Genomic DNA, 22,022 nt, shown 5'->3' on the forward strand with positions numbered 1-22,022 from the left:
TTTGGCGGCGGGGTGGCGAAAAGCCTCGTGATGTCTGCGGCCATACTTCACCGTTGTCGTCAGGTCGGCGCGAGTCGCCGAAAACGCCCCGAGTGATTACCTGGTTGCTCAAATCCGCACTGTCGAGATAACTGGTGCCAGTGTCCGTGTTTGACCATACTTCACCACCCGTGGTTAGCGTGAGCTGCTGAAGTCAGGGACGCACGCACGATGCCGGAGCACGGACGCACACAGGTGCTCATCTCCCACTTACAGCCCCGGTGCCAGTGGTGGAAACTCCACATTTCTTATGGCGCTGTGGGCGAGTCTATCCACAGGAGAACCACCGTTGACCTCTCTACAAATTTGTACTCGTTTTATTAACCCCCCCCCCCGCTCACCCCCGAGGGAGGGATGATGGGCCAAGTCAACAACCCCCCCACGCCCACCAACCAGTATTTGAACTCGCAAACCTTTTGATTCGGAGCCAAGCTCTCCGCCTCAGAGCCACACGTGGCCAGATTAAAGTCGAGAAATTACTTTAAACTCAATATGAAAGCAATTTTTATTTTACAAGGTAAGGATCACTGTGCTATGCGGCTCTTTCTCAGAAGCGATCTGGCTTGGACAAATGATAGCTCAACAAAGTGGCATATCACGTGGAAATGTACAGCAGCCAAATACTCTGTAAACAAGTGACATTGGCTCTAAACGTGGAGGGAAAAAACGAAGGAACTGGAGAAAAATCCACGTCACCACGGGGAGGCACACGCAAAAACTCCTAGCGTTCGGGTCAGGGTCAAACCCACGACCTCCTGTCTACCAGGCGAGGTAGTTAACATCTCAGAGCCACACGTGGCCAGATTAAAGTCAAGCAATTACTTTAAACTCAATATGAAAGCAATTTTTATTTTACAAGGTAAGGATCACTGTGCTATGCGGCTCTTTCTCAGACACAATCTGGCTTTGACAAATGATAGCTCAACAAAGTGGCATATCACGTGGAAATGTACAGCAGCCAAATACTCTGTAAACAAGTGACATTGGCTGTAACGTGGAGGAAAAAAAACGAAGCAACTGGAGAAAAATCCACGTGACCACGGGGAGGCACACGCAAAAACTCCTGGGTCGGGGTCAAACCCACGACCTCCTGTTTACCAGGCGAGGTAGTTAACAGCCACCTTGGCACCCCCACCATTCTCTGTTGCCCACCGTTTAGCCCGGCAGCCCTATGGCAACCTGTTCGTGCGTGATGGTGATGGTGGTGGGTGGGTGGCTGGTGGCGATGGTCATCCTTCCAAACACAATTCAGGCTCAACCTTGCTCAACCTCTGAGATCTATGTGCCTATGTTTGTTCTCTCTCTATGTATCTCTGTGATATGTCTGCTTACGTGTCTGTCTATATGTCTCTGGTTCTGTGTTTGATCTCTCTCTCAAATTTAGCATTCTCATGAAGAACGTAATCAACCAGGTAGGGTGTTGACTGTTATGTTATCCAACTCTCTGTTGTATTACATTACATTTCTAAGCATACTAGATTTGCGTTTCTATTTAATTTATACCTGATGACGATTGCTTGTGTTGCAATCGAAACGTCGTATGCTAGTATTTAATTTATTATTTTATCTTTATATGTGACTTTACCGAAAGAACCAAAGAATAATCTCCGATGAGATCGGGATTTTGTCAGCCATCGGTGAATGAGATACAACATAGAAGGCAAAGAGACTGTGCACCGAGTAGTCCTGCCACGAGGATTACAGCCTCTGTGTTTGCAAAGAAGATTATCACCGAATAGGTGACCGTGGCTCACCATAAAGAAGTTAACCCAACACTTAAGTGTAAAGTTGAAGATTGATTTCCGTCCTGCCAGGAAACTCCAGTGAACGAGTGGTTGCACGAAAAAATCAGCTGGCCACTCTCTTCAGAAACAGCCACTCATCGTCGAAGAGCAAATCAACAATTTCGTTATTTCGTACATTTGAATCGTAAATAATCAATTTATTTTTGGCGACTCCATCCCACCGCGCACATAAACGCCGCGACCCACCAGAAATCAATCCTCTCGTTCTTCACCAAGCACCCGTCGTTGCCAAAATTGCCGTAGTCATAAACAAAACTTTGATCAGCGCATCGTGTAGAGCTCGTCAAGAGGAATAGATTGCCGTATCGTTCGCCTTCAACAGACATAAAATGACGTCGCAAAGCAGTTTATGCGAGAGCCGGGGTCCCACCATAAGGTTAATTTGTTCTCGACGCAATTCTTAATGTTTCACAGACCACATTTGCAAGGACTTGCAAACAAAACGGCACTCAATTGCGGGAGGGGGTAAAATAAAAACCTCACTTAACATCCATCGCCGACCGCCATAGCAAGCACTCGTCGCCATCGCCGCTGTAACCAGAGCCATCGAAGATAAACGTAGCCGATAAAAGCATTTCCCCTTTGGCAGAGCATTGCGCAAAAATCTCACCACGCCCTGACACATGGCACGGAATGTGCTCCACGTGGCCTCAATAAAGGTGGAAAGGTCAAGCTCACATCAATGATTGTAAAATTTTAACATTTCATTGCATTATTACTTTGCTTGTGTTGCATACCCGCACAGTAGTCATGACCGTCCCTTACCAACTAAAGATTTACCGATTCTCAACATTTTTCTCGTCCTTGTAGCGGCGGCTTTTGGTTAACCGTCGAACAAATATGGTGGTCACTGCCCATCACGAAGGCGCTTTCAAATGCGCTTCTGTGGCCGTCTGGAACGCTCTTCCTTCCGATATTATGAATCCAAGGGCTATGCAATTTCAAATCATCTAGATTGTAAACTCATTTCTTTAAAAGTGCTTAATGCATTTAGTTTGTTGTCCTTCGCCCACACCTCCGATTAGCATGGTGGGCTTAGGTACGGTGCTCAAAAGTCGTTCAACACGCATACGTAAGTACATTTTCAAGAAGGGCCTCAGCGACTTTTAGGTTATTTGGTCTACTTAAGGTGAGCAATCCGCGCGAGTCACTGCGAGAAAATCCACAGTGCAAACTTCCTCTCGAACTCCTTTGCACGAGCATTCTCGCGCTATTTGTTCCGTCACGTGTCTTAACAAACCTCGCCACGTCAGCGGCACGATGAACTTGCGTAATTTGCGTGCCCGACACACGCGCACACACACAACTTATCTCTTCAAAACTGTACATATACACACACAAATAAACACATCAGTCTTCTGCTGTCGGTCTAATTTCAATGTGCCCGATAAAAGTTTTCAAACACAAAAAGTTACGAGCGCGCCGGTTTCGGCTTCGAATCCATTCACAGGCGTTAAAAACTCCCAACGGAAGTCGAAACTAGAACCCCCGGGGGCTCAGCGAGAGAGCGAGCGAGCCCATTCACGGTTCATCATTCCGGTCGCGACGTGGGGACGGAGGAACGCCGGCACTCTAGCGTAACGCTCAACACGTAACACCCCCCCCCCGCATCGTTGATTTGCGTGCGAAAACCGACACCGAAAAAAAGCGCGGCTGGACGCGTGAGCTCCAAACGCCACGGCAGCATTTTCACATCTTAACTTTCTAAGCGACGCAAAATGTAGCCGAAAGGTTTTCAGCAAACCTGCTTGGACCGTTTTATAATTTTTTCTTGATTACAAGTTGCCGAGCACTTGCCCAAAACGCCAAAGCGGCCAGCAACAGACGGCGCTGGCGAAGGTGCCATAAGGTAGCGACGATACATTTACTTTAACCGAGCAAGGCGGTTTCGACGAGAGCTCAGGAAGAGAGACGATGGGATGGTATTTCTTTAGGTGGAGCAGTGTGAGGAGGGTAGCAGCAGAGAGAGAATGGTTGTGACCTGCTGAGTGGGTGATCAGGTGAGTGAATAAGTGGCGGAGTATGTTGGTGAGCGAGTGAGTGCGAGTTGGTGAGCGAGTGCCTGGATCGTTTTGACCTGCAGTGCAGTGGTTGCACACAGTATGGATGAGATGAAACAGTCGAGTTTTGACATGGGTGGAGGAATTTTACTCAACGAAAATAAAACCATTTTTCATTTTACAAGGTGAGGCCTACTGACTGAGCCATGTAGCTCCTTTTCAGAAGCGACCAGGCCACAAATGACAGCTCAACGAAGTGGCCCACCACCACCACCACCACCCATCACCATCACGTGGACATTAATAGCGGCGGCACAAATCACCCTACAAACGCACGTTTCCAGCCGAACGAGGCTCACGGGAGAACCGGCGAAGAACACGCGTAGCACGCTCGCCCCCCCCCTCCCCCCAACGCAGACTTGCAAACCGCTCCCGGGGAAACCCGCTGGGGGTTTCGGCGGAGTTGCCTTAGGTAGCCCATCCTCCTCACCTGCCGCCACAGGAAGTACTTGGCGATCTCTCGCGACGGGACGAACAGGGCGAGACGCAGGACTGTGCGCAGGTTCTCGGGGAGCCCGTCCGCCTCAAAGAACTCGTACTCCCAGCTGTCCGCGTCGGGCACGGGCAGGTACAAGCAGAGGCACAGCATGGCCCCTGGCTGTCTCGTCGAGCGGCTGCACGGTCTTAAACGAGCGAGGTCGCAGCGAGCAAAAGCCTATAGTGCGGAGGGGTCGCCTCGGGCAGGCAGAGGCATATGGGAGTTGAGAAACGCCGGCTGGGGTTTTTCTTTTTCTTCGCGGTCTGTGACGCACTGCGTGCGCGTGCTCTGTGTGGGAGGAGCTACGATATCCCTCCCCCTCCCCCACCGAAGATTCTGCGCCACCCCCCGGGTAGATATCGTCGCGGGATGCAAACCGCTCACCGCCGCTTCGTGGCAGTCAAGAAGACGAGGCCACTGATCGTTTATCTCATTTATCAACTGAAGCGACCGGTTTCCTACAGACGCGCTTCCAACTCTGTAGGCGAAGCGGGTTGGGAGGGAGGGCGGGCGAGGTGGACTGACACTGGTTGAATGGGCCGGGAGTGAAGTCTTGTATAGCGCTCCCCTGCACAGCCTGGGAGGGGGCCGGCTTTGGCACGATGACTTTTTTTTGTACGATTAATGTAGGCGGACTTTGGTGCTGCCACGGAGCCAATGTGTGCATTCGCTCGCCACCCACCCCTCCTCCTAACCCATACCTCCCACCCCCCCTCATATGCAACGCTCGGGCCACGCGACCTTGAATCCGATACTTCACGTGGCGGTAGCAGCAGCGACGCCGGCGGCAGCTGCTACGACCCACAGATTCTGGCTCTCCCTTCATACGGCGGAGCTGCGATTGCTCCGGGTATTAGGGCGCCAGGGGTGGCGAGATGTTAACTCCCTGGGGCCTGGTGAACGAAAGGTTGTGGGTTCGATCCCGACCCTAACGCCTGCTGTATATTTGGAGTTTGCGTGTTTCTCGCTCTCTCTGTGGCCGTGTGGACTTTTCTCAGAGTCCTCCAGTTTTCCCTCCACATTTAGAATCAACATGCATTTAGAGCATTTGGCTGCTACTTCACTGGGCTATCATTTGTTATAGCCAGGTCACTTTTGAAAAAGAGCTATACATAAGCACGGTCGTCCTTACCTGGAAAAATAAAAAGATTTGAATAGTTTTAAAAATTTCGATTTAAAGCTTTCGTGATTGCAGGGATTCATCTTCTTGGTTCTTTCGGTAAAGTCACGTAGAAGGGAAATAATAAAATCATAAAAATAAAACATAATAAAATAATTCTCACGACGTTTCGGCCACAACGCAAGCAGCCGTCCTCAGGTGAAGACCAGGTCTGTCGGGGAGACATATTTAAATTGGGGATTGGGTGGCATCCTATACTGATTCTTGTGTTTTAATGAACTTGATAGCACAGAGCGCACCGCCCTCATTGGCAGCTCGTGCCGCCCACCGCCAGACGATCAAAACGCGACGACAGGCAAGGGGGGCACCCAACAGGTGCTGTACGGCCCTCGCGGCCGCGTGGGTTTTCGCGGTTTGTGCCGCCGTGCAGCTTGTCCCGGACGTTTCGCTCCGCGTGCTGGAAGCCGCCCCCCCGCCCCCCCTCTTTGTGAATCCGTCGTTTCACAAATGTCCACAATTTGCCAAACGAAAATAAGGGCACAGAAAAGCGTGGCCAATCGATTTTTTTTATCGATTTCACAACGGCTCTTCACTGAATCGATTGCAGATTCCCAAAGCTGTGGAACCGATAGTTTAATCCTGCTAAACCGATTGGCACGTGCGTACGTTCAAACCGCACGTATGGCGCATACCAAACATCCACGCTAACCATCCCATGGCTAAAATTAATGGCGAGTGGTATCCGATCTGTACTGAACCGGCATGATAAAGTAGTCAAGCAACATTTTACAACCACTGTGGGTTGACCATGGCCTTCAAAGGGCTGCACATGTACATGTACGGTGACTGTAGGGGCCGCTAGTGGCTGCAGAGGTCAACTTAATCATTACATGAAACACACGAAGAGAAATTAGGATTCTCAAATGCACAGCTCACATTGCTGCGAGTGTAAGAATCAATATTAATCGCTACCTTGTTCTATCCGTCTCAACCACTCGCCGAGATGAAATGTTTCGTTGTTTGCCGTTTGCAGATGACGCGTTGTCAAAACACAGCCCTTTCGGGAGCAATTGGAATTGATTGTTTACTAAATCCACGCCTGCAAACCACCCGCTTATCATCCTGAATGTGCCAGACCTCGCGAGACCTGGCGAGCTAATTGGCCATTCCTGGTGAAGGAGTTTTTCACGGTTCTGCCGTCGTACGCAGAGCCGCCCGAAACGCGATGCCGGGTTGTTACCCCGCGTTGCACCCGCACGATGCCTGACGTTTCGCAGCGCGTGCTTGGTGGAGCTTCTCTCCAGTTCTTGTTGAGACCCATCTTCAGTCGCCTAAGAAGAGGCTCCCAAGCGAGCTGAGCAAAACTTCAGATGTCGCGGCGAACGACACTCGTCGGGGGAGCCGAAGGACACATCTAGATTCGAGATTTGAAGCTTTCGTGACTGCAAGGATTCATACTCGTAGTTCTTTCGGTAAAGTCAGGTAGGTAAAAAATGACATTAAAATTCATTTTTAAAAATCACAACGTTTCGAGTCTCCGTCATCAGGTGGGACCGTCACAGCCAGATTTGCTGCATCAAGTGAGGGAGGGATTCAAGATGCAAACTCTTAAATACAGACACTACTAGAAGCTGTTCATCCTCCAGCCCGGATGTCGGAAATCTCTGGCCCCGAAGCCGCATGCGGCTCATTAAGGACTGCTGCTTCGTGACGTTATTTATCAAGGACCACCACCGTCTCTCGTACTGACATTGCATTGCGGCGCTTGAAAAGGTTTTTTTTTTACCGAATTCAAAAGAAATTGCTCTTATTTTGGTCGACGACCCCTGCCTCCAGGCCAACGCTGATATCGCTCTTGTTGTTGTTGTTGTTGTTTTTGTTGTTGTCACTGCTATATGAACACGTGAACCGAATGCTGACCTCACGGTGAGAACGGAGAACAGGGGTTATATACAACAAAGGGCGTACAAATCCGACCGCACGTGTCGCAATAACCAGCACACGTTTCTTTCCGAAAACCGCCCGGGTTCTCACGAACAAAGTGGCCCCTTCAAACGCCCGTCGCCGTGGCGAGGAGGCTGCCGCTCAACCGGCGTGGTGCAGTCATTGCTAGAATCCAGGGCAAGACTTCAAACGGACCCAAGTGAACGGCTACTCGCAAACGTTTGCAGTCCTCTCTTGGCCTAATTTGGGCCCGAAAATAGACTCCCCGTGCCGGCCTTTATTCATTCATCCCCGCTGTGAACTATCTTAACAATTCGGAGATAAGTGGGTCAAACATAGAGCTGTTTATTTTTAAATCCTTTATATTAAGTTCACTTGCTTGCTTGCGCGTTTACGACCGTGCAAATCTTTCGGTCGTTTTTCCAATCGAGCTGACATTTTGCACACAGACTCGTTGTGCGTGACAATTAATTTTCGTGAAAATTTTTTTCCAAATTTTTACACTTTTTAGGAATTTTTTTTTTTTATATTTAATTACCAATTGCTTAATGGTGGCAGGCAATCATCTGACCCATAGGTGGCAGCCATCTCAAGCCAGAGGACGAGAGGACTTTCCTTATATTTAATTTAAAATACCAATGTGATAAAAATGAAACTCTTACTCAAGAAAAACAGAAATGAATAATAAAATAAAACCGATGCCACGCATATAAAGGATTTATAGTGAAAAACTTTGTTTTTACGGGTTAATTTTTTTCTCATGGTCTCTACTCCCGGTTACATCTCCACCTGCTTTACACTACTCCAACCCGCTTCTATGTTGCGCTGTTAGGTTTTTCCACTTACCATCACCATCATTTAAGTCTGCTTGGAAAACCCATCTCTTTAAACTGCACCTTCCCTCTTTTAGTTTGGTCGGTTGCCCCCCGCCCCCCCCCCCGGTTCCGTTTCCATATTTTCATGCATTGCGCATTGGGATCCTAGGATGTAAAGCGCAATTATAAATTCGAAATTATATATTACTTAATACATTTAATTTGTGATGCAAGCAGCATTTGCCCACTATTGAAGAGACAGAGAAAGAAAACGACTCAAGGAGGTGTGAGGAGACACCAGTGACAAGCGGTAAGGCAGCCACGCGATGAACCGGCTCCAACAATTGCCCAAGCTCTGCAGTCCCTCGATGTATGAAGGTGTTCTCAGCCAATCAACGAGTGTTAACATGTGGGAGGAAACCAGAGCACCCGTGAGAAAACCCACAAGTGCGAGAAGGAAACACTATCCCAGCGTTCTTCAATAATTTTCAGAAGGGGGCAAGTTTTGCCGATAAGACATCGCCAGTGTGAGGGCCGCCGCACATTTGAAACCATTCGGTGTTTGACAGCAGCACGATGATGATGATGGGGGTGTTTTCACTCCGTGTGTATTGTTGGGGGACGATGTCAGGGGCCGCACCAAAGGCCATCAGAGGGCCACCAGTGGCCGGTGGGCCTTGCAAAAAAGAGCCCTGCTCTTCCCCATGCAGATGGAACAGACGGAGTTCCTTATTCTGTTGTACCGCCATCTCTTGGCAAGCCGGGGTATGACACCTGGGCGCGAGGAGAAATCCTCCTGTTCCGTTCCACAAATCTGGCTGTCGCCTGATGAAGCTGGTTGTAATTAATGACGAAACGTCGTACTCAGATTGTAAATGTTGTGGCTTTGCTCTGCAACACAACCGGTGTGTTGTACTAGTAACAAATTGGCACGTTCTGTTTACGTGACAAACCTTACTGATTGGCTGTGTTGGGTGGTGGCGGGTTTAACTACACATTTATATTTACGCGATCTAAGCAAAAAAAAAACCTGTAAAACAATAATTAAAAAATTTCCCCCATTAAATTTTTACAACTGAAACTAAACTAACAGCCCTACCTCGACACCGCACAACCCATTCACCGGGTCACCCGTCATACGTGTGGTACGGCAAATGTCAGTCTCTGCGGAGGAATCTATTATTAGGGTGGGCGAGGGGGTAAACCTGAACCGCCGGTGTAAGCACATACGTCTGAACTCTCAGATATTTTGGCTATTCCCGCCAGCTCGTGGAGGCGGCAATCCCAGATCCCCCGGCCTTCCCCGCTAGCGCGTGACCGCAGGCCGCTAAAATTCACTTAACGTCGCACCCACCGAAACGTTTATATATATACACACACACACGCGCGCAAGCGGGGGAGTCTACGTGCCCTCCCGAGACAAGCGACGCTGCCGCTCTCGCCCATGCTGACGCGACAATGAACTTGGCGGCCCCAAGGCAACCCTGTTTGTACGCCTGCGTTGAACTTCTTTCGCACCATGCATAGCCAACTGCGCTAATCGGAGGTATAATGTTAAGTATATGGGTAGTGTTAGTCTATGGGCAGTATGCATGTCTGTATGTTGAACTTCTTTCGCACCGTGCGTAGCCAACCATGATAATCGGAGGTTTCACTTTACTTTTCTCACATGGGTTGGACCAGATGACGCGAAAAGAGACTAGGCTCTAAGGAAAGCAGTCTCGGGTGTGGACCAATCAACTTCAAGGACAGTGCATATATTATCAGAGTTATGTTTTTTGTTTGCATTATGGCTGCAGGTATTGTGGTCTATGCAAACATGACTCCTTGTAAAAAAGGTGTCAGTTTTGTTGCCAGATAGAAGGGTAAAAAAACAATTATCATATTTTTTAATGGCAAATGAGGTTCCAATGGTGTTATATTTGTTGTGCAGTCACTGGTGACCAGGCTGAGACTATCAACCCAATGCACTACAGGCAGCGGCTGGAATCCGGATTCGAACCCAGGTCCTCAGCAGTGTCTCTGACCTCCGATCCACCCGGCCACCACTAAAAATGTCCTTTATGTTCGCGTGCAAGAATACGCCGAGGTGATAATGTCCAAGGCTCTTTTGATAACGAGACTTGAATTTTTTTTTGCGCTGTGCAAGTTGCATTTTCCTGTATGTTTGGCACGACCCTAGTCCTCGCATGCAATAATTAGATATTCTACAGGTTTGTTTTTCCCCCACCGAGCTGTATAGCTCTTTTTCAGAATTGACCTAGACAAAAATGTTAGCTCAACCACGTGGCTTATCACGTGGAAATTTACGGCAGCCAAACACTCAATGCACGTTGGTTGATTCTCAGTGTGGAAGGAAAAACCCACTCGACCACAGGGAGGGAGGGAGAGACACACACGCAAACTCCAAATATAAAACAGTCGTCAGGGTCGAGATGGAACCCACATGACCTCCTACATACCAGGCGAGGTAGTTAACATCTCCTACCCACCGTGATGATGATGATGAGAGACACACACAAACTCCAAATATACAGCAGGCATCTGGGTCGGGATCGAACCCACGACCTTCTGGATACCAGGCGAGGTAGTTAACATCTCCTAGCCACCGTGATGATGATGATGAGAGAGACACACAAATTCCAAATATACAGCAGGCAACAGGGTCGGGATCGAACCCACGACCTTCTGGATACAAGGCGAGGGAGTTGACATCTCCTAGCCACCGCAACGCCGAACCCTCGCTCTCGCGTGCCGGCAGTGGCACCGTTCACGGCAATTTCGGCGATTGCTCGGAAAGGATGTTTTCTCCGTCATCCGTAATGACGCACGCGACGGCGTCATGTCCTAGAAAACGCAGAAAGTGTCCCCCACCACGCCCCCACTCAATCACCACCACACACCACCACTCCCCTGCTGGAACATCAACAAGCGAAACCCATCATCACCACCACCACCACCATCCGTGTTTTGTGCCTGTACCCCGCTCCCCTGCACACGATGTACACCGGCGTGGCCGATTACGGTAAAAGAACATTTTCACTGCCTGTTTTGCCTGGCACCGGCGGAGGATGCTCGATGGGAGGCGGGTGCTAAAAGCCCCCTTGTCTTTCCTCCGCGTTAGAAGATGGTCTCTCTTTGCAAGCGTCGGTCGGGCACACGGCCTTACGGTAATGTGCGTCTGCACGGCATGTTGAGACGTGACGTCTAGCATTGTCCGGAAACGGCGGGAGTTCCGTGAATTTCAGAGTGACGTTTCGCAGAAAGGTAACGTGGCTTCAATAATGCTGGGCCCCCCCACGCATCGCCGGCACTCGGGGATACACCCCCCCCCCTCCAATTGGTGGCAGCAAGCATGCGAGCTGAGACTGAAAATCAACGTCGGGGGGGGGGCAGGGATTTAATGAGCAGTCACCGACCGGCTGGGCAAGAGCTCACACGAATAGACTTTGAAAATTAAAATTACGTTACAATTTTCCAGCAGGACGTCACCGATTCTCCACGTCTCAAGACTCGATTGCGGGAGTCGCCTACTACTAACTACTACACAATATTGGGGTCGTCTTTTTGGACAATTCCATTCAATGGAGCTCCTGAGTGGAGGGGCCCTTCCGCCAGCGGTGACAGAAGAGAGCAAACATTTCAGGGCTGCAGCTGCACGTCCACTTTTTAAGTCGACATTCGATTAAGAAAGCCATTCGCAGCCACTTTCACAACCTTGAGATGCAAAGCGTGAAATAAAAAGTGAAGCACGGTCATCGGTACCAGCGGCTTGGCACAATCCTGCAAATTAGCGACTCAGAAACGGTCATCGTGGCGCTAACATTACGCAGCGCGAACCCGAAACCCCCAGAGAGCAAAAAAAATTATGATGATTTACAGTGCATGCCGTATGGCGGCGCGTTCAGCAGCGACAAAAAAAATCCACGGAGGGCACGGTTCACAGCGCGAGTTGGCAGCGAGCGCGAAATAAGAGCAGCCTAGTGACGTTAGTGGACTTAGCAGACATCGGATCGGTGACGAGGTGCGGGGGGCGGAGAGGAGAGAGGCCTGGGAGAAGGGTGTGAATTGGAGAGCCCTCGCCGAGCTCCACTTACTAAACACTACAAACTAAATAGTAAAGCTACGCCTGTCCACTGCTGGATGAGGTCTTCCCCCGCACGCCGTGTCATTTGTGGGGGTTGTTTTGGCATACTTCGCCACGCTGGGGAGCAGACAAGCAAAACATTTAAATACAGTACAACATCTTCTTGGTTCTTTCGGTAAAGTCACGTAGAAGTGAAATAATAAAATAATAAAAATAAAACATAATAATATAATTCTCACGACGTTTCGGCCACAACGCAAGCAGCCGTCCTCAGGTGAAGAATGAAACACCACCAAGCTTGGAGCGTATATTTAAGCTGGGTTGGAGGGGGGAAGAAGAGCGCCTTGACAAAATAATTTGCATATCAAGAGGAATTTAGCATATTTAGCATATTTCCCATAAATATATATTTCCCATAAATATGCGAAATTCCTCATGATATGCAAATTATTTTGTCAAGGCGCTCTTCTTCCCACCTCCCCCCCTCCAACCCAGCTTAAATATACGCTCCAAGCTTGGTGGCGTTTCATTCTTCACCCGAGGACGGCTGCTTGCGTTATGGCCGAAACGTCGTGAGAATTATTTTATTATGTTTTATTTGTATTATTTTATTACTTCCCTTCTACGTGACTTTACCGAAAGAACCAAGAAGATGAATCACTGCAGTCACGAAAGCTTTAAATCGATACAGTACAACAATTGCATTTCACTGCGCTGACGAATCAATCCAGCAGCCGCCTATATTACCCACAAAGTGCTTGCCACAAATGAACCGCAAGACCTCGCTGATCTCGTCATAAAGTATAAACGATCACGAGAACGCCGGTCATCCTCACAGCGGATTTTCGCTAGCCACTGAACAAAGACGGTGTTCACCGCATCGCGCGGTGTTTTCAGATGCGCTTCTGCGGCCGTCCGCAACGCTCATCCTTCCGATATTAGGAAGCCACTGGAGGTGTGCACCTTTAAATCGTCATCGAGATTGAAAACTCATTTCATGAAAACTGCTTGTTGCGTTTAGTTTGTTGTCCTTCCCATCCACCTACCGTTTGGCACAGTTGGTGCGAAATAAGTTCAACATGCATACATACCGCCCATAGACTCAACACTGCCCATAGACTCAACACTGCCCATAGACTCAACACTGCCCATAGACTCAACACTAAACAGACTCAACACTACCCATAGACCCAACACTGCACCTCCGAGTAGCACGGTTGGCTACGTATGGTGCAAAAGAAGTTCAACGTACGTACATACAACAGCCGACGGTCACCCATCCAATCACTTGTGATGGTGAGGGGTAACCCACTTGGGAACATACAAATACAGCACACACATGAATTTCACTACACTGCCCTCTGCTGATTGAGTATCCATGACTTGGTAAGAGGCTAGCATCTAAATGCATCTCGAGACGTGGGAACGCAGATTAACTTCATCATGAGACTGTAGAGAACATCAGGGGGTTTTTCATTATTTGTAAATTAACGCGCAAAGATATGGAGGAAGAGGACTTCTGCCCTTCAATCATCTCGTGACCTATAGATGACAATGGGCTGTGACCTATGATCTGTGTGAAAAAAAACACGAGTGAAAATAAGCTTTCACTGTGCTAACTTGACAGGGTTGTGACATAAATGCATCTCTATTCCCATTCCGCTATTTATTTTCGAGCCGCGTGTTTGGGGCAGCTGGAGGGAAATGTTTTTTTGTAAAGTATTAAAAAAAAATGTTTTAACAAAAGCCAACAAAACATGCGCAAAAACAGGCGCCGTCAATCACGCCCGAGACATTTCCAAAAACAAAATCGCGACATCCTCCCCCGACCACCCCCCCCAAGCGTGGTGGTCTCCTCAAACATCAGAGCGGACAACAAATCATCAGCCACACACAGGCAGAGTCGGCGAGGAGAGTCTTTTGGTTTTTACCGAAAGGGTTTCGACGGCCGTAGGGGGCACGTCGGGTCCTCTCTGAGCCACCCCCCCACCCATTTGCTTTGTTCGAAGCCGCCTCTCCACTTCGAGGTCCCCCTCAGATATGAGACTCGTGGCAAAGTGGCCCCAGATGCCCTCCCCCTCTCTCTACAGCCCTACGTTCTCGAGCTCGAACTTGGATCAGACGGATGGAGCCAGCCATGTATATAAAAGGGCCAGGAGAGGGAGGAGGGGAGCATGACATTCTTGTTTTAAACGTGGCGGGTGTGTGTGTGGGGAGCGGGAGTGTTACAGTCAGCGCGCTGCACTACAAACCTGGCGACCCGAGTTCAATTTCCGCTCTCGGACAACACCAGTGACGATTATCTGAACCGGTCCTGGGCCTCCTCCCCTCAATCGTCTCGGCTTCAAATGAGTACCTGGTGCGGCGTGTAAAAACATCAGCACTCGGGAGACAAAGGCGGTCGGGCGTGGTGCTGAGAGGGTGGGTGGCAACCCTCTCGTGTACTGTGCCAGCCTTCATAGGTGCTCGCTTACAGCACTTGCCCCAAAAATCCCTGTTAAGCCTACACAGGGCATCATTATCTTTGGGTGCAGAGGGGAGGGCGGGTGGAGCCATTTCATATTTCAGCGTTGCGGAGCCACATGTGCCAGCATTGTCTGTGCCAGCGCATGCGCGCGTGCGCCTCTCGTATTTCCCACTGCCTGTCCCCCACAAACCTCACCCCGACTCTCTCCCCAACACAATAAAACAACGGTATGGACGTCAGACAAAAAAGAAAAACACCCTATGTTTAGCAGAGGCCCGAGGGAAACAGCACGGTCAGAAGGGGGGCCATTGTGATTGGACCCGTCCCGGGAACACGGGGGTCTGACGGGGATGAAAACAGGAAGAGCAGCCGCGCATGCCGATGGAACCTCAGGAGCATTTCTCGCTTTGTCAAGACAGAACCATCCCCACCAGTCGGAGAGAGAGAGAGAGCGCCGTTCTTGCGGCAGAGGTTGGGGGATAGTTGGTCGTGGCCACAAGGGATCCAGAAGGCAGGCGGGCAGGGGGGGTGAGGGGGGGGCCAAGGGAAGCTTGGGGAGCAGGGTTCAGTTCACAAGAACGGAAGTTAAATTTCGATTTAAAGCTTTCGTGACTTCAGACGCTGTCGCCTCGACAGACCTGGTTTTCACCTGAGGACGGCTGCTTGCGTTGTGGCCCAAACGACGTGAGAATGATTGTATTATGTTTTATTTTTATTATTTTATTACTTCCCTTCTACGTGACTTTAAAGAAGAACGGAGGTCTCAACGCGACCGTGTCGCCAGCTGTGTCACCGGAGTCTCGGCTCAACGACAAATCGTGGGAATTGCAAAACGGGAAAATAAACAGGGAGGGACATAACGGCCAGGTGGCAGGAGGCTACCGCTACTCTCGGAATGAATCAAATGCGAAAACAGAAACTCACTTCGGGGAATTCTTATTTTATTGTAAACACAGACGGGAGGTCACCATGGCGAATGCCGCCGATGCCACCTACCGCACCCCCCCTCCCGCTCGTGTGCCATTGCTTCCTTCCTTCTGCTTAAAACTGTTGCGCGCGGTCAACACCCGGCCTCCCAAGATCTGCTCTTGCAGTCTTCACCACAGAAAGAAAAAGGATCCGCAGTGTAGCCTGTGATAGACTGTTGGGGCAAGTGCTGTTAGAGCGACAGAGGTCGCAACCGGGTACCCGATACCCTTACCCTACCCGATACCCGGCTACCCGGCCGGGTACGGGTACCCGTTTGCGACCCTGGTGCGGCCCAGTGACGGGTAGACCGTGAGTCACTGGTGAGTAACCGTTTGTTACTCCTTTCCCAACGTCTTGTCTCTTCTCACAATTCAAGTTCCTAGAATCAACCCGCGCCTGCAACATGGCTTCATCCCAGAGGTCGCAATCAGGTACCCGATACCCGTACCCTACCCGTACCCGGCCGGGTACGGGTAGGGTACGGGTATGGCCGGGTACGGGTACCCGTTTGCGACCCTGGTGCGGCTGGGTACGGGTAAGGAATCAAAACCCGTTTGCGACCTCTGTAGAGCGAGCACCTCTGTGGGCTGGCACGGCACACGAGAGGGTGGGTGGCCAGCACCACGCCCCGGCCATTGGTGGCGCGTTCGCCGATTGTTACAGCGGTTCACGTTTCAAGCCCAGCGGCCGACCTGGCGAATACTCTACTGCGGGTGCATCAGCCACAAATATTACGAGCCATCCACTTCGCAGAGGCTGTTGAGAAGAGATCCCGTCATGTTATTCCAAGCAGCAAGCCACGTGCGCCGATGTCACGGGTCCAAATTTGCCAAACAATCTCTCGCAAACGACTTAATTGACAACAAAAACACACGCACCAGACGTATTGCCCCCGAGTGACAAAACCCACTTCACCAACTTAAACATTCCCTCTTTGCCCAACGGGAGCAGTTACCAAGTCGCACACGCACCAAACCTATCCCACCAATCGTACCGTGTAAGACAGGGGTCGGCAACCTACGGCTCCGGAGCCGCATGCGGCTCTTTACGGGCTGCTTCTTGACGATATGTACGTGAGTACAGTATGTACTCAGATGCATTGCGGCTCTTGAAATACTGAATTTTGTACCGACCCCTGGTGTAAGAGATCGGCAAAACCTCCTCCCGAATGCGCGACGGGGTGCCGCGTACGCACTGCGACCTGGGTTAAAATTGCACCGGGGGGCGTCGAATCTCAAAGCATTCCAACACCCTGCAGCATTCGGGGTACCCAATGCCTGCGGTTGGACTGCGGCAGTGGAGGGGGTGCAATGGTAGGGGTCGAGATGAGCTGTGCGTGTAAAGGCGCTTTGGAATTGCCGAGGATATTGCCCAAGTGCCCTGACACATGCAAATCCTTATCTTTGTCTCAAGTCACCGACCTCTGGGCGATATTGCAACGCCGCTTGGCGGTAAACTGTAAAAAGAAAACAATTTACCTAAAGAGGCGTTGCACCTCCGATTAGGACGGTGGACTACGTACGGTGCGAAAGAAGTTCAACGTACACACATACATACTGCCCATAGACTCAACACTGCCCATAGACTCAACACTGCCCATAGACTCAACACTGCCCATAGACTCAACACTGCCCATACACTCAACACTGCCCATAGACTCAACACTGCCCATAGACTCAACACTGCCCATAGAATCAACACTGCCCATAGACTCAACACCGCCCAAAGATTCAACACTGCACCTCCGATTAGCATGGTGGACTACGTACGGTGCGAAAGAAGTTCAACGTACACACAAACTGCCCTTTCTACACAAACACGCATACACGTGTCCTACACATCACAACTTCTTGCCATCAATGACATCTACAATGCATTAATGCCACGTTGCATTTCCCTAACATTTCCCGAAAATGCCGAGCATTCTCCGCAGCAACATTTTATGACTTTACTTTGTATATAAAATGGAATTCTTAGTAATAGTACTTCTTGATTATTGTTGCTCAATAGTAACTATTTTGTAACTATTCGTATCCAAAGTTAAACATTGGTAATCAGAAAACGTGTAAAAAAAGTTATTCGCATGAGGCCCTGTGGTGTTAAGTGCACTCTTATTGTACAGTGTTTCTCTCCCGGCCAATGTGCTATGAAGAATGACCACTACACAAACGTCACCTTTCATATATTTTTTTTCTTTTAAGATTTGTGTTGCGATTTTATGTATATGTGTTCAGTCTTCTTTTAAATACAAACAGGGCGGGGTTAAGCATCACCCCTCACCTCGGAATCGTTCCCAAACCTCCGACTAGCACGGCTGGCTACGTGCTGTGCGTATTAAGTTCACCGTACATTACATAGTCCTCACCCACTCACTCGCCCACCCACGTACTCACCCACTCACTCACCACACTGCAGGTCACTATACGTCTCTCCCAAATTCTTCCCTCACACTGCTCCACTTTGGAATTCCGTTCAACGATCCCTTTTCCCCGAGCTTTTAAAATAACCTTGCCCAGTTCAGCAAACGTACTTATCTATTACACCTTCAACAGTGCCATTTACTGCTGGCTGACCAGTGGTGAAGTATGATCATATAACCCCCTCGACATGCCCTTACCCGGAGAGGCCGTCATCCAGCAGTGGATTGACAAAAGCACTCAAGACGTACTCTAAGGCAAGTCACCTCGTCGCTGTCATCAGAGAGAGGGGTTTCCAGCACTGGCTTCGGATGGCAAATTACCCCACATTCATTTGAGTAAGAACCCGGTTTGAGTTGTGAATTGACATTTTTGTTTACACTTCCCTAAATACTTTTAATGCAAATGTAGCGAGTTGATGACCTCAGCCCCAGCCCGGTTCACTGATGAACGGACAAAAAAACCCCATGGATTCCTGCATGTCTGTGCGTCTAAAAGCGAGTCTTAGGGTCTTTTCTCTGTGAGTGTATGGGTCGCCGTGCAAGTCATTGGTGATCTCGCCGAGACCACCATCAGCTGGCAACACTCGAGGAGGACTGCTTTAATCAAAGACAGCTGCTTGGATTCAAAGCCAGGCTCTCAGCATTGGCAGCTCGGCGCTCCATCCTCCTGGACACACCTCACCCGGCGGTCGCTTCCAAGCTCGCGTTGAGAGCAAATCGCAAAAGAAAGTTGGAGAATATTCCGGTGCACAGAGCGTTCGCGTTCGTCAAGAAAAACGCAACCGGCAACTCCCCCCCCCACGTCACGTGGTGCACCCTCAGCGCCATGCGAAGCCCTCTGGGGGGGGGGGGGAGTTTGGAAGCAGCTCCCAAGCGGGGAGACTTTTTTCTCGCCGCCAGAGCATGAAGAACAGGGGGAGGCGCCTCTTGCACATTGAGGAGATTCAAGAGGGGCATTCTGGGGCCCCTTGCACTCACTCACACCCACCCGTGCATTCCAATGCATTGACATCACAGGCTGGCGAAAATCACGAGACCAAGTCTCGGAAACGAAGCAGCAGAAGTAGCAGCAGAACACCATTAAACAATTTCGATTTAAAGCTTTCGTGACTGCAGGGATTCATCTTCTTGGTTCTTTCGGTAAAGTCACGTAGAATGGAAATAATAAAATAATAAAAATAAAACATTATACATAAATTAATATTTTATTACTTTATTATGGGTTATTTTATTATTTTATTATTTCCATTCTACGTGACTTTACCGAAAGAACCAAGAAGAAGACCATTAAACAACGCAGCCGTACTTGTGGAAGCTGCAGTGCTGCGATTGCTTGCTCGTGCCACTCTTGGTGGACAGGCCCGCCACTAGAGAGTGCCCCAAATAACCTCTAGGGGAGGGTTCTCGCGAACTCACCCCACCAACCCCAACCACGCTAACGTCCATCCTCGTTCACCAATTTGCTCCTCCAATTCAAATACAAAGCAACTCGTTCTGTGCCAGAGGTCGCAAACGGGTTTTCATTCCTTACCCGTCAACGGCCGCACCAGGGTCGCAAATGGGTACCCGTACCCGGCTGGGTACGGGTAGCCGGGTATCGGGTAGGGTACGGGTATCGGGTACCCGGTTGCGACCTCTGTTCTGTGCCACACACGCCCGAAGGAATGCTAAACCCCCCCCGCCCCCCCGTGACGCACGAGGCCGGTATTCTTCACTGCAAGGCCCGCGGGGGCCACTGGCGGGCCCCCCTGGTGGCCTTTAGTACCAGCCCCTGACGTACGGCCCCTGACAATACGAGAATGTCAAAACACTCCCCACCATCATAATTGGTTTTTTACCCTTCTATCTGGCAACAAAACTGACACCTTTTTACAAGGGGTCATGTTTGCATAGACCGCAATACCTGCAGACATAATACAAACAAAAGAACATAACTCTGATAATGGTCCAACCCATGTGAGACTAGGCTCCAATGAAAGCTGTCTCGGCTGTGGACCAATCAACTTCAAGGACAGTGCATACATTATCAGAGTTGTGTTCTTTTGTTTGTATTATGACTGCAGGTATTGCGGTCTATGCAAGCATGACCCCTTGTAAAAAGGTGTCAGTTTTGTTGCCAGATAGAAGGGTAAAAAAACAATTATCACATTTTTACTGGCAAATGAGGTTCCCATAGTGTACTCACCACCATCATCGCGCTGCTGTCAAACCCCAGCGGTTTCAAATGTGGTGATGTGGTGGCCCTCACACTCATGTCTTACCGCCGAATAACCCCACCCCCCCCCCCGAAAATGAGTGAAGAACACTGCACCAAGCAATCAACGATGTCTGCGTTAATAGAGCCATTTCAAATTAAGAGTAAGACATCAGTGTGTATGTGTGCGTGCATGTGTTCCGTGCGTGTGTGTACACGTGTAACGTGATGCAGATTGCTTAGTGCGCATCACGCGGGAACGTGTTTTAACAATCATCCGGCGCGTGCAGCGTGGAACGAGTTCATTTTGCATTTGAACGGTGGGGGGGGGGGGAAAGGTGGAGCGCGAGGGCTCGCGAGTTTGGGAAAAACTCCCCGAGAGAGCCTCCTCTGGAGGGTCTTTGGCCTACTCATCCACGCTGGTTATGCGTCTCTGAAGAGTAAAAAAATTAAATTAAAATTAATAAAAATAAAGGAATAAAAATCACGACGTTTCGGAGGCAACACAAGTCTCCGTCATCAGGTGGGACCGTCACAGCCAGATTTGCTGATACAGCTGATACAGCAAATCTGGCTGTGACGGTCCCACCTGATGACGGAGACTTGTGTTGCCTCCGAAACGTCGTGATTTTTATTATTTTATTTTTATTAATTTTAATTTCATTTTTTTACCTACGTGACTTTACCGAAAAAACTAAGAGTATGAATCCTTGCAGTCACAAAACCTTCAAATCTCGAAGTCTCTGAAGAGGTCGGAATACCCACACATGACCCCACCAGACACGACCTGCAAAATCGACCAACTTTGCTGTATACCCGTTAATAGCGTTGGTCGGACGGAGGTGGGGGAATGCCCTCCAATTGCAACGGCAGAGGATTGAATGCCCGACACGTGGATTTAAAGCCCAGCGTGCTAACCATTGCACACCACAGACAGCATCGACTATCCATGATGTGCTGATAGTTATACCGTATTCGCCAGATTATAAGATGCACGTTTTTCCTTGTATTTCAAAAGCAAAAAAAAGTTGGGGGTGAGCTTTATAATACAGGATGCTTCAAAAAAATGTTAACACTTCCGAGAATTTGCAACAAGACCACAAGAAATGTGCCTCCGGGCTCTGAAGACCACCCGAAGAAGATTCCAGGCATGTGTTGACAATGATGGTGAATAGGTGGAACTGACTTTTTGAAGCTATTAACATACTTTTGTTTTCTTGGTTCTCCACCTGAGGACGGCTACTTGCGTTGTGGCCGAAACGTCGTGAGAATTATTTTATTATGTTTTATTTTTATTATTTCCCTTCTACGTGACTTTACCGAAAGAACCAAGAAGATGAATCCCTGCAGTCACGAAAGCTTTAAATCGAAATACATTTGTTATCATTTTACAGTGTATTATCCGTTCTTTTTCCATTAAAAACGATAGTCCCATATAAGTGTTAAAACATTTATGGAGCAAGCTGTATAATCCGGTAGCTGTGTGTGTGCGAGACTAGATCTGTATAACTTTGGGTGCATTTTACTTTCCGTAGTGTCTTATAATGCGGAGAATACGGTAAGGGTAACAATCCACACACGCCAAGACACCGGATACATTAGCCTCCCAATCTCGTGACCATGCA

At 49.4% G+C, this 22,022-nt stretch overlaps 1 protein-coding gene across 2 annotated transcripts in view; it reads right to left on the reverse strand.

Moving 5' to 3' along the window:
* The window catches only part of LOC144951253 (calcium-binding mitochondrial carrier protein SCaMC-2-B-like), a 57,016-nt gene that overhangs the window by 28,564 nt on the left and 6,430 nt on the right, over window positions 1-22,022 (reverse strand). The window contains exon 1 of one of the 2 annotated variants that reach the window (XM_078881406.1): window positions 4,335-4,665. The exons of the other annotated variant lie outside the window; for it this stretch is intronic. Within the exon in view, the coding sequence (XP_078737532.1) occupies window positions 4,335-4,493 (159 nt within the window). The 5' untranslated portion in view covers window positions 4,494-4,665. Of the gene's footprint in view, window positions 1-4,334; window positions 4,666-22,022 lie in introns of those variants that run through there. 2 annotated transcript variants of the gene reach the window in all.

Source organism: Lampetra fluviatilis, chromosome 61 (genome assembly GCF_964198595.1).
Source record: "Lampetra fluviatilis chromosome 61, kcLamFluv1.1, whole genome shotgun sequence".
Taxonomy (NCBI): Eukaryota; Metazoa; Chordata; class Hyperoartia; order Petromyzontiformes; family Petromyzontidae; genus Lampetra; species Lampetra fluviatilis.